The sequence below is a fragment of the Ylistrum balloti genome, unplaced genomic scaffold (genome assembly GCF_031769215.1).
Source record: "Ylistrum balloti isolate Yb309-2 unplaced genomic scaffold, AGI_CSIRO_Ybal_v1 Utg371184, whole genome shotgun sequence".
In the NCBI taxonomy this organism is placed as follows: domain Eukaryota; kingdom Metazoa; phylum Mollusca; class Bivalvia; order Pectinida; family Pectinidae; genus Ylistrum; species Ylistrum balloti.
This window is the reverse complement of record NW_026782645.1, coordinates 408,748-422,208: the sequence shown is the minus strand read 5'-3', so window position 1 is coordinate 422,208 and position 13,461 is coordinate 408,748. Positions and strand designations below refer to the sequence as shown.

Genomic DNA, 13,461 nt, shown 5'->3' with positions numbered 1-13,461 from the left:
TGTATCCTCGATACTCCAGGGGTTACAATCACTTTTTCTCTCTGTATCCTCGATACCCAAGGGATTACAATCACTGTCTCTCTCTGTTTCCCTGATACTCCAGAGGTTACAATTACTTTCCCTCTCTGTTTCAATGACACTCCAGGGGATACAATCACTTACTCTCTCTGTATCCTCGATACTCCAGGGGTTACGATCACTTTTTCTCACTGTATCCTCGATATTCCAGTGTTTACTATCACTTTCTCTCTCTGTATCCTCGATACCCCACGGGTTACAATCACTCTCTCTCTCTATATATATATATATATATCCTCGATACTGCAGGGGTTACAATCACTTTCTCTCTCCGTATCCTCGATAACCCAGGGGTTACAATCACTTTCTCTCTCTGTATCCTTGATACCCAAATGGTTACAATCACTGTCTCTCTATGTGTCCCTGATACTCCAGGGTTTACAATTACTTTCTCTCTCTGTATCCTCGATACCCCAGGAGTTAAAATCACTTTCACTCTCTGTATCCTCCATACTCCTGGGATTACAATCACTTTCTCTCTCGGTATACTCCATACTCCACGGGTTACAATCTTTTCCTCTCTCTGTATCCTCGAAACTCCAGGGGTTACAATCACTTTCTCTCTCTTTATCTTCGATACTCCAGATGTTAGAATCACTTTCTCTCTCTGTATCCTCGATACTCCAGGGGTTACAATCACTTTTTCTCTCTGTATCCTCGATACCCAAGGGGTTACAATCACTGTCACTTTCTGTTTTCCTGATACTTCAGGGTTTACAATTACTTTCCCTCTCTGTTTCAATGACACTCCAGGGTTTACAATTGCTTTCTCTCTCTGTATCCTCGATACTCCAGTGTTTACTATCACTTTTTCTCTCTGTATCCTCGATATTCCAGTGTTTACTATCACTTTCTCTCTCTGTATCCTCGATACCCCAAGGGTTACAATCACTCTCTCTCTCTATATATATATATATATATATAATCGATACTGCAGGGGTTTCAACCACTTTCTCTCTCTGTATACTCGATAATCCAGGAGTTACAATCACATTCTCTCTCTGTATCCTTGATACCCAAATGGTTACAATCACTTTCTCTCTCTCTGTCCCTGATACTCCAGGGTTTACAATTACTTTCTCTCTCTGTATCCTCGATACCCCAGGAGTTAAAATCACTTTCACTCTCTGTATCCTCCATACTCCTGGGATTACAATCACTTTCTCTCTCGGTATACTCCATACTCCACGGGTTACAATCTTTTCCTCTCTCTCTCTCTCTGTATCCTCGATACCCCAGGGGTTACAATCACTCTCTCTCTCTCTCTGGATCCTCGATATTGCAGGGGATACAATCACTTTCTCTCTCTGTATCCTCGATACTCCAGGGGTTACAATCACTTTTTCTCTCTGTATCCTCGATACCCAAGGGAGTACAACCACTGTCTATCTCTGTTTCCCTGATACTCCAGGGGTTACAATTACTTTACCTCTCTGTTTCAATGACACTCCAGGGGATACAATCACTTACTCTCTCTGTATCCTCGATAATCCAGGGGTTAAAATCACTTTCTCTCTCTGTATCCTCGTTATTCCAGGGGTTACAATCACTTTTCTCTGTATCGTCGATACCCAAGGAGTTACAATCACTGTCACTCTCTCTTTCTCTGATACTCCAGGGTTTACAGGGATACCCAAGGAGTTACAATCACTGTCACTCTCTCTTTCCCTGATACTCTTTACCATTTCCCTCTCTGTTTCAATGACACTCCAGGGGATACAATCTCTTACTCTCTCTATATCCTCGATACTCCATGGATTACAATTTCTTTCTCTCTCACAGTATCCTCGATACCCCAGGGGTTACAATCACTCTCTCTCTCTCTATCTCTCTCTGTATCCTCGATACTGCAGGGGTTACAATCACTTTCTCTCTCTGTATCCTCGATAATCCAGGGTTTACAATGACTTTCTCTCTCTGTATCCTCGATACTTTAGAGGTTACGATCACTTTCTCTCTCTGTATACTCGATACTCCAGTGTTTACTATCACTTTTTCTATCTGTATCCTAGAATAAGGCTAACTATTACAATCAGGTTGATTTATAAATTATTGGTCTTAATTCCTTACTTCTCTGCATTCATTGGCGACTTGAGATATTTGTTATCTCATTTTTCTAATGATCTTCCTCGTGTCTCCTCGATACCATCTCATTTTTTGCCTTAAGGTTAGCGTTCGTTCTTTTGAGGCAATATTTTGGTTCTCTCCACTGACTGCGACATGCCGAAGCCTTTCAAATTTGTTAATGTAACAACTGGTTTGCCTGTTATCAGTATAATATGACCGGATGGAGTGTCCTGCTGGGGGCGTTTGTCAGTATGCTTCAGTAGGATAGTGTCGGCTTCACTTCCGCTCTATCACAGGAAACCTTATTCGAACACATCGCAGCTTCCCAAGGCAACACAAGCACTCACCTAACGTACATTGGAAGGTTGATTAAAATCTGTGGCTGTTGAAAGAACGTCAAACATTGTACTTAAAATCAAACCATTTATATGTACTCAGGAAACAGGAACTCTCGCTCATTAAAGTATAAGTTTTTTATGAGTTGGTGAAATGAAGTATAAAGTGTTAAGTTTTTTTAATCGAAAATTTGCAATATAAAAACGTGCACCGGTAAGTATACATGCATTATGAAATCTTTTCTCATCACCAAGATAAAGAACTCCACTCTAAACATTCTTAATGTACATATGTATCAACGGTGTGTACATTTTTACACTGTTTTATAAATCATCATTTTTGTTGACAGATATTCGGTTCAATCTTCGAACTCATGTATATACTTCGAAATTCCCGGAAGCGGACGTAGACCCTCGCCTTCGACAGCAGGAAGAGCGAATCAGCTTAACTGACATGAAAATTCACTTTATGAACCGGACTGTTAGAGTTTCGCCACTGAAGGTTAACGATTATCTTGTTGTATTGTAATAAGAGAAAAATTATAAATCTGTTTGTGATCAGATAAGCAATGAATCGTAATGGTTAAATCACATGCATGACAATAAAGACCTTTCGTAAGATATAACTATATGTAGTTTGATAGCGCGAGAGTACAACCTCCTCATAATTCTACTTTAGGTTGAATTTACTGATCAAGATTTAGACATATTGATGAAATTTGTGATCAGTGTTTTAACTCGGAGTAGATATCCTAGTGGTTTAAATCAAGTTAAGGCTTGCTGACTTTTGTTGTACGGTATGCTCTGCCTTGACAGCTTTATTGTCCTTCAGTTTTCACTGATACTATCATGATCAAGGATAGAAAATAATAGTTAAAATCTTGAATAATGAGTGAAATAAAATGTTGTGTGCCAGTTTACAGTTTTATCATCATACTCTGAACTGCTGACAATGAGTCTGAACAAGTTGTTTTTACAAAAGTATTTTTACGTCTAAAGATAGAAACACTGGTGTCCCTTCGGTATGAGATGGAAGATGGAGTAATGATCAGTGAAGTGACTGCGGTTTGCTTAGAAACACCATATGTTATAAACCTTCAGACGTTTGATGGAGAGGAAGAGACATACAGAATCAGAGTATGTGATCTGATTTGTTTGTGATATTTTATCTTGTTACTAAGCTTCTTTTTCTGATTACATTGGACAAACCATGGGGAATATTAGATGTAGGAATTGGTTTCCTGACATTTCTGATATTTTAGATTATCTAAACAAACCAATCACACAAATTTGATTGCAGATAAAACTGAGTTTCAATATTGAATGGTCGACAGTGCTCAAGTGATCTTATTGATCACATTTATAAATGACTCTTTAATGTGAGATTCAGGCTTTTAATATAACTGTTACTGTTACTATCTTTTTTAGAAAATCCGTGTTAGCATAAGAGCGATTGGTTTTTTTGTTTTTGTTTTTTTTTTTTTTTTTTATTATTATTATTGTTGTTATTATTGTTTTTTTAGTTTTTCTTTTTGTTGTGATTTTGATCAAAATCGATCCTTTTTAAAGCTTCAGGGTTGCCGGGTTAAGGTCGATCGAACTTCACATTTCTGGTTTTTATTACTTAAGTCAAGATGGACCAAGGCTTGAGGGTCCTGGTTACCAAACAGTTGTTATACAATGTCCACCGTTAGCAGGCCAGATTATGATCTGTCACTTCTATCTCATTGCATGATTGTCAGAGGCAGATATGCTTTCATGTTTTTCTAATCTACATTGTTATCCCTGAGGTCTCATTTCTCACTGACTTACCTTTAGTTGTGCGTTCATTCCTCCTATGAGGAAGGTTTTGGGTTCTGTTCCCGGCCGAAGATATCATAGTAAAAACCCTCCCTGCTTATCGCTCACCGTTATGGTTGTGTAATAGTGTGCGTGCTTTATGGTGTGTCCTTTTGGATTCCTTCAGTTAATAAGTAATACTGCCTCCAGTCCTGTATTTTCACACGAAGGAGCGTATCTCCTACAAATACACGGACAAACCTCTCCTTCATAGAGAGATGGTCCTTAAATAAGGAGAACTGTTGACCGCATAATATAAATCACCTAACATCGAAGTAATGCTTGGAGTGCTAAGCTGTTAATACAAACTAAAATTATGGTCTTGCAGGAATTGAGCTGGTCGATGAAGAACTCGAACCATTTGGCCTACCGGCATATAGAGGTACTGAATGAAGCTGGTTCCCTGATCACTGTGTTTAGTCTGACAATACTCTATTCATGTAAGTTATTTCTCGATATTGTCTGCTATACAACAGAAACTCCTCTTTGTTAAAGAACAGTAATATTGAAGCGAAATCATTCTTTGCTGCATTAACAAAAATTACCAAAATGATTAATTAAGATTGAGCGATTTTCTTTCATCGAACAAATTTCTTATAATTTTCTGTCCCATATACAGAATGGGATACACTTAAGTAATTGATATACAAGTCAATTATATGTCGAACTCACATTTTTCCTTGAAACTTCAATTTAGAATATCAGACTAGTATTGCGAGGTCAGAAGAAACATTCTGTATAAATTATAGTTCCATTTTCTAGACTTACCATACGATGTTGCGAACTACTTAGTGATAGAGGGATACTACCGTAAGTATATGTCATTCTTCTATACATTCTATTCATTGCAATTTAAATACAAAGTGATTTCTTATCGAAAGTTTCTCTATGAAAATTTTGAATTAAATATATGGACTACTTTTGGCATTGTTAACGTGTCTTAACGGGTTTTCATCTAATTAGGTCTAGTCAATAACTAGTAGCTTTATAATCTTATCGTCCGTGATTCGTGCGTCAGTTAGTCTCAAATTTCAGTTTCTTGATCCACTATTTCTGAAAAATGTGATAATATCAACATTTGCGTAATTCATAAGAGCGGGGCCAAATAAGCTCAATGTTTCATTTTTTCCTCAGTTCAGCAAAAATCATTTGATCATATTCTTGAGTTAGGAAAACTAGCCATTGAGTGGTCGGATGTGGTAAACATCCGGGGTTAAGGGAGTGGGGTCCGCCAAAAGACATAAAGATAAAATCTTTCAAACACTCTATCCGCTTGACTGAAATGAATTTAACCAAATTTGACCTAAAACGTTAAAGTAAATGAAGAGTCTAGTCACTACTGGACCAGAATGTCAGGTCCGGGGGAAATAGGTCTTTAAACTGATTTTCTTAGAAAAAAATTGACCAAACTGTTCTTCGAGCATTCTTTAACAAAGTTTGAAGAATTCAACGGAGAAGCTTAATTAAGATAAACGGACTTTAACTTTTGGTTGTATTGTAAGAAATATCATTAACATAAAATATTTTTTTGGGTGAAAATCTCTTTTAGCAATGGACTCTACAGCAGCAGTCAATATCACACCAGCTACTTCAGGTGCTGTTGAATCTTCCGTCATTGACCAGACGACAACATTTACCAACCCAATGACATTCCCTTTTGAACGGGAGACAGCTCCTCCCGACTCAACGACGATCCTTACTGACCCAATACCGACACTTATTCACGAAACGACAACCCTCATAGACTCAACGACAACCCCTGCTGACCAAATACCAACCCTAACTCACCAAACAACAACACTAAATGACCCATCGACAATCTTTGCTAATCCAACATCTCTTATCAATCCAACTATAACATTTACCGACTCAGCATCCCCCAGTCATTCATCAGAAACCCATAACGACCACGGCGTAACCTCAGCTGACCACTCGTCTATTTCCATTCACCAAACATTCACTCTCAGCGTACAACCAACTACACAAAACACAACTGACAGCAGTGCACCGTCTGGAACTACGGGTAAAATCGCTTTGTCATAAATCTCAGTATCGTGGTGAAGAGTGTAAATTTCCTATCAAGATTAAACGTTTTATGTTTTTATATAACAATTCTTTGTTGTCACGTGTCACGTTATATCTGACGGATAGTGTGTTCTTTGTTGTCACGTGTCACGTTATATCTGACGGATAGTGTATTCTTTGTTGTCACGTTATATCTGACGGACAGTGTATTCTTTGTTGTCACGTTATATCTGACGGACAGTGTATTCTTTGTTGTCACGTTATATCTGACGGATAGTGTATTCTTTGTTGTCACGTTATATCTGACGGACAGTGTATTCTTTGTTGTCACGTTATATCTGACGGATAGTGTATTCTTTGTTGTCACGTGTCACGTTATATCTGACGGACAGTGTATTCTTTGTTGTCACGTGTCATGTTATATCTGACGGACAGTGTATTCTTTGTTGTATTCTTTGACGGATGTCTTTGGTGTCACGTTATATCTGACGGACAGTGCATTCTTTGTTGCCACGTGTCACGTTATATCTGACGGACAGTGTATTCTTTGTTGTCACATGTCACGTTATATCTGACGGACAGTGCATTCTTTGTTGTCACGTTATATCTGACGGATAGTGTATTCTTTGTTGTCACGTTATATCTGACGGATAGTGTATTCTTTGTTGTCACGTTATATCTGACGGACAGTGTATTCTTTGTTGTCACGTGTCACGTTATATCTGACGGACAGTGTATTCTTTGTTGTCACGTTATATCTGACGGACAGTGTATTCTTTGTTGTCACGTGTCACGTTATATCTGACGGATAGTGTATTCTTTGTTGTCACGTGTCACGTTATATCTGACGGACAGTGTATTCTTTGTTGTCACGTGTCACGTTATATCTGACGGACAGTGTATTCTTTGTTGTCACGTTATATCTGACGGATAGTGTATTCTTTGTTGTCACGTGTCACGTTATATCTGACGGATAGTGTATTCTTTGTTGTCACGTTATATCTGACGGATAGTGTATTCTTTGTTGTCACGTGTCACGTTATATCTGACGGACAGTGTATTCTTTGTTGTCACGTGTCACGTTATATCTGACGGACAGTGTATTCTTTGTTGTCACGTTATATCTGACGGACAGTGTATTCTTTGTTGTCACGTGTCACGTTATATCTGACGGACAGTGTATTCTTTGTTGTCACGTGTCACGTTATATCTGACGGACAGTGTATTATATAATTGAATACAGCCAACATCAAAAAAATGAAAAAAAGATATTGACAAATGCTACTGCCTCGTTAAAGCTATCTATATGGCAGCTATGACAACTTTTTTTGCACAGTAAACGTTTTCTCATGTTTTGTCTAAACTGTTATTCTTCAGGTATATGTGAAATCCAATATGGCCGGCATTGCTGCCATTTGGAAAAACTCATTTTGAATCTCTTTTTAAAATTCCACTGGTGCCATTGAACTAATGTTTAGGAGGTGTGGAGAACCTGAACAGCGATGCTGGTTTTGTTCACATTTCCACTATCCCTATTTCACCATTGATCGGTATTTGATGTCAGATTACTGTTAAGATTCATGGACCTCCTGTGTTCCCAGAAACGAGATGCCAGAAAGAGTGCTCCTGTAGACAAAGCAACTGGGGAAATACAACTCTTGATGATTTGGAACCGGAAGTTCGCGCCGAAGTTCTCCGAATAATATCAGAACTGAAGTCCACTCTTACTGTTGAAAAGATCTCACTGTCAATGTACAGAGCAAAGAAGATTAGTGCTACTGACACAAGAACAACGTCATCCAGCATCGGTGCAGTTGGAATCGTCATAATCGTGGGCCTCGTATTGGTCCTCGTCGTAGCGGATGTGACCTCATTCTTCGCGCCGAAAAATCAGAAGCCGTACCGGAGGATCAAGCCAAAATGATTGTTTCATCGGCAGTGATTTTTTTCAGATCTGTGTACTAATGTACTTCCGCTTATTGTTTCTGACTTAAGAATGTTTCGATTAACTTGGAGGAGCGGAAATATGTTACAATTTTTTAAATATGGTAAAGGAAACCTTTTTTACGTCAATCGCTTCAGTAACAACTACGATACGTAGACAGTGCTCTGATTTCTGACGTCTGTGTTGGTGTAACATGAAAATAAATGCCTTTTTCACGCATTCAGTTGTACTTCTATATCATATGGTATGCTCATAATTTGATATCACGAAAAAAGGTGCGTCAAGAAATGTTAAAAAGGTCAACAGCAATGCTAAATGTTATATTTTTAATGATGTAAATATTTCCCCGGCTTGTTGTGATAGCTCTGTAAATACAGATCGGGGATCTAGATATACCACAGTTACTTTCTTTCCTTAAGCTTTTTATAACAAATCGTGTAAAATTAATTACACGAATTATTTCAACGTCAGGTGGAACAATATGTACCTATCCTATTCCAAATAAAAAATATGTAATTGGAGCCAAAATCCCATGAGATTAAACAGTGTTATCTGCTTTAATGATAAAGCATATCAAACTGTAAATAGGATTAATTAATTACGCTGAAAACAACAAACGGCAATAACTCTTCATAAAAATATCAATTCAAAACACTGTTAGTAATACAGTTTCATTTCTTGGTTAAAAAAGCAAACCAAGTGCTGGAGAGATTGGGTAGAAGCTCCAAAAAGGAGATAAAAGGATAAGCTAAAAATCATCTAGTTATAATTATCAATCAAGCTGATTATGAAATTTATTGTGTGGATGGGAGGGGGGCGGGGAGACAAACAAGCTGGCTGAGTATTATTTCATGTCCCCTACCGGCCCCGCAAAGTGTCATACTGTAATCATGTTTAGCATTGTGCGCCTAAATCATATTTGTTTGTTTTCAGTTTGACTCTACAGTATCCACTTTTGACTCCACAACATCCAAGTTTGACTCCACATCATCGACGTTTGACTCCACATCATCGACGTTTGACTCCACATCATCAACGTCTGACTCCACCTCATCCACGTCTGACTCCAAATCATCGCCGTTTGACTCCACTGTATCCACTTTTGACTCCACATCATCCAAGTTTGACTCCACAACATCCACGTTTGACTACACATCGTCTACGTTTGACTCCAAATCATCTACGTTTGACTCTACAGTATCCACTTTTGACTCCACAACATCCAAGTTTGACTCCACATCATCGACGTCTGACTCCACATCATCGACGTTTGACTCCACATCATCGACGTTTGACTCCACATCATCAACGTCTGACTCCACCTCATCCACGTCTGACTCCAAATCATCGCCGTTTGACTCCACTGTATCCACTTTTGACTCCACAACATCCACGTTTGACTACACATCGTCTACGTTTGACTCCAAATCATCTACGTTTGACTCTACAGTATCCACTTTTGACTCCACAACATCCAAGTTTGACTCCACATCATCCACGTTTGACTCCACATATCCACTTTTGACTACACATCGTCTACGTTTGACTCCACATCATCGACGTTTGACTCCACAGTATCAACTTTTGACTCCACAGCATCCAAGTTTGACTCCACAACATCCACGTTTGACTACACATCGTCTACGTTTGACTCCAAATCATCTACGTTTGACTCCACATCATCAACGTCTGACTCCACCTCATCCACGTCATACTCCAAATCATCGCCGTTTGACTCCACTGTATCCACTTTTGACTCCACATCATCCACGTTTGACTCCACATATCCACGTTTGACTACACTTCGTCTACGTTTGACTCAACATCATGGACGTTTGACTCCACAGTATCCACTTTTGACTCTACAACATCCAAATTTGACTCCACATCATCGACGTCTGACTCCACATCATCGACGTTTGACCCCACATCATCGACGTTTGACTCCACATCATCAACGTCTGACTCCACCTCATCCACGTCATACTCCAAATCATCACCGTTTGACTCCACTGTATCCACTTTTGACTCCACATCATCCACGTTTGACTCCACATATCCACTTTTGACTACACATCGTCTACGTTTGACTCCACATCATCGACGTTTGACTCCACAGTATCAACTTTTGACTCCACAACATCCAAGTTTGACTCCACAACATCCACGTTTGACTACACATCGTCTACGTTTGACTCCACATCATCGACGTCTGACTCCACATCATCTACGTTTGACTCCACATCATCGACGTTTGACTCCACATCATCAACGTCTGACTCCACCTCATCAACGTCATACTCCAAATCATCGCCGTTTGACTCCACTGTATCCACTTTTGACTCCACATCATCCACGTTTGACTCCACATATCCACGTTTGACTACACTTCGTCTACGTTTGACTCAACATCATGGACGTTTGACTCCACAGTATCAACTTTTGACTCCACAACATCCAAGTTTGACTCTACAGCATCCATGTCTGGCTCCACATCATCTACGTTTGACTCCACATCATCCACGTCTGACTCTACAGAATCCATGTCTGGCTCCACATCATCTACGTTTGACTCCACAGTATCCACTTTTGACTCCACAACATCCAAGTTTGACTCCACAACATCCACGTTTGACTCCACATCATCCATGTCCGACTCCACATCATCGGCGTTTGACCCCGCATCATCCACGTCTGACTCCACCTCATCCATGTCTGACTCCAAATCATCGCCGTTTGACTCAACTGTATCCACTTTTGACTCCACATCATCTACGTTTGACTCCACCTCATCCACGTCTGACTCTACAACATCAAAGTTTGACTCCACAGCATCCACGTTTGACTCTACAGAATCTACGTTTGACTCTACAACATCCACGTTTGACTCTACAGCATCGACGTTTGACTCTACAACATCCACGTTTGATTTTGCATCATCCACGTTTGACTCTACAACATCCACGTTTGACTCTACAGCACCACGTTTGACTCTACAACATCCACGTTTGATTTTGCATCATCCACGTCTCACTCTACAGCATCCATGTCTGGCTCCACATCATTTACGTTTGACTCCACAGTATCTCCTTTGGACTCCACAACATCCACGTTTGACTACACATCATCTACATTTGACTCCACATCATCCACGTCCGACTCCACATCATCGACGTTTGACCCCACATCATCCACGTCTGACTCCACCTCATCCACGTCTGACTTCACATCATCGACGTTTGACTCCACTGTATCCACTTTTGACTCCACAACATCCAAGTTTGACTCCACAACAGCCACGTTTGACTACACACCGTCTACGTTTGACTCCACATCATCTACGTTTGACTCCACAGTATCAACATTTGACTTCACAACATCCAAGTTTGCCTCCACATCATCCACGTCTTACTCCACATCATCGACGTTTAACTCTACAGCATCCACGTTTGACTCTACAGCATCCACGTTTGAATCTACAACATCCATGTTTGACTCTACAGTATCCACGTTTGACTCTACATCATCCACGTTTGACTCTACAACATCCACGTTTGACTCTACAGCATCAACGTCTGACTCTGCATCATCCACGTCTTACTCTACAGAATCCACGTTTAACTCTACATCATCCACATTTGACTCTAATACAACCCGCCTTTGACTCTGCATTATCCACGTTTGACTCTACAATATCCACATCTGACTCTAAAGCATCAACGTCTGACTCTACAGCATCAACGTCTGACTCCACAGAATCCACGTCTGACTCCAGAGTATCCACGTTTGACTCTACAACATCCACGTTTGACTCCACAGCATCCACGTCTTACTCTAGAGCATTCACGTTTGACTCTGCATCATCCACGTTTGACTCTACAACATCCACGTTTGACTCTGCATCATCCACGTTTGACTCTACAACATCCACGTTTAACTCTACAGCATCCACGTTTTACTCCACAGCATCCACGTTTGACTCTACAGTATCCACGTTTCACTCTACAGTATCCACGTTTGACTTTACATCATTCACGTTTGACTTTACATCATCCACGTTTGACTCTAAACATCCACGTTTGACTCTACAACATCCACGTTTCACTCTACAGTATCCACGTTTGACTCTACAGTATCCACGTTTGACTTTACATCATTCACGTTTGACTTTACATCATCCACGTTTGACTCTAAACATCCACGTTTGACTCTGCTTCATCCACGTTTGACTCTACAGCATCCACGTTTGACTCTACAACATCCACGTCTGACTCTACATCATCCACGTTTGACTCTACATCATCCACGTTTGACTCTACAACATCCACGTTTGACTCTACAGTATCCACGTTTGACTCTACAACATCCGAGTCTGACTGTACATCATCCACTGTTCCTTTAGAATCAGTGCCATATCCTAATACTTAGTACTAAAAGTCCCAAAAGCATTTTAACCTGGAAAAGGACCTCTTTCACGAACAATGGAATTTTGCCCACGACCCGATTTAATCCAAACCATGTGAAGTTTGTCAATTAGCAGCTTAATTGCGTGGAGTCAGAATCTCGAAAAGAATAAATCAAACTTAATCTGTACCCTTGCAACAAGAAGCCATATACCAAATTTCATTTCGATAACTCAAAGCATAAGCCAAAAAAGTCCGGAGAACCATATTCCCAGGAAATTTTCTATGTTGAAAGGTGCATAACTCTGCCAAAAGGGTCACAAACAGCTGGGAATCTACCTTAATCTGTATCCTGGCAACCAAAAGCCATATGCCAAATTTCATTTTGATAACTCAAAGTATTACCGAAAAAAGTCCGGAAAACTTTTGTACGGACGCCGACGACGACGCGTGACGACGGACAAAGTGATCCCTAAGTGTCCGCCAGCTCTGCAGGCGACACAAAAAAAACTTTGTTTTCTTTATTTTACAAAAAAAAAGAGAACATAAGAAAGACATTAAAGATTAAATGTTTTAGTAAAGATCTGAATGTATGTATAAAATTCACTGTATAAATATTCAGTAAGAAAGTAGTTCCGACGCACGCAAAAACATACAGTGTATTTCCGCTCGGCCAGAATACAGCAAAAGTATATGTAGCAGCTGTATTCCATTTACCGAAGCCCATGCAGTTGCAGGATAAAAAAAGGGTTATACTGTTGAGTTGAAA

General features: G+C 39.8%; 2 protein-coding genes across 2 annotated transcripts; both read left to right on the top strand.

The window, feature by feature from the left end:
- The first annotated feature begins 2,298 nt into the window (after nt 1–2,298).
- Nucleotides 2,299–10,086, top strand: LOC132561251 (uncharacterized). Its single transcript, XM_060225980.1, has 7 exons — nt 2,299–2,335; nt 2,831–2,961; nt 3,480–3,617; nt 4,648–4,759; nt 5,869–6,342; nt 7,946–8,184; nt 9,223–10,086. Exons 1-7 carry the CDS (start codon nt 2,299–2,301, stop codon nt 10,084–10,086), a joined length of 1,995 nt encoding a protein of 664 aa, XP_060081963.1.
- Nucleotides 10,087–11,335: 1,249 nt separating this feature from the next.
- On the top strand, nt 11,336–11,953 carry LOC132561250 (uncharacterized). The gene has a single exon (XM_060225979.1). It carries the CDS (start codon nt 11,336–11,338, stop codon nt 11,951–11,953), a length of 618 nt encoding a protein of 205 aa, XP_060081962.1.
- Nucleotides 11,954–13,461: the final 1,508 nt, after the last annotated feature.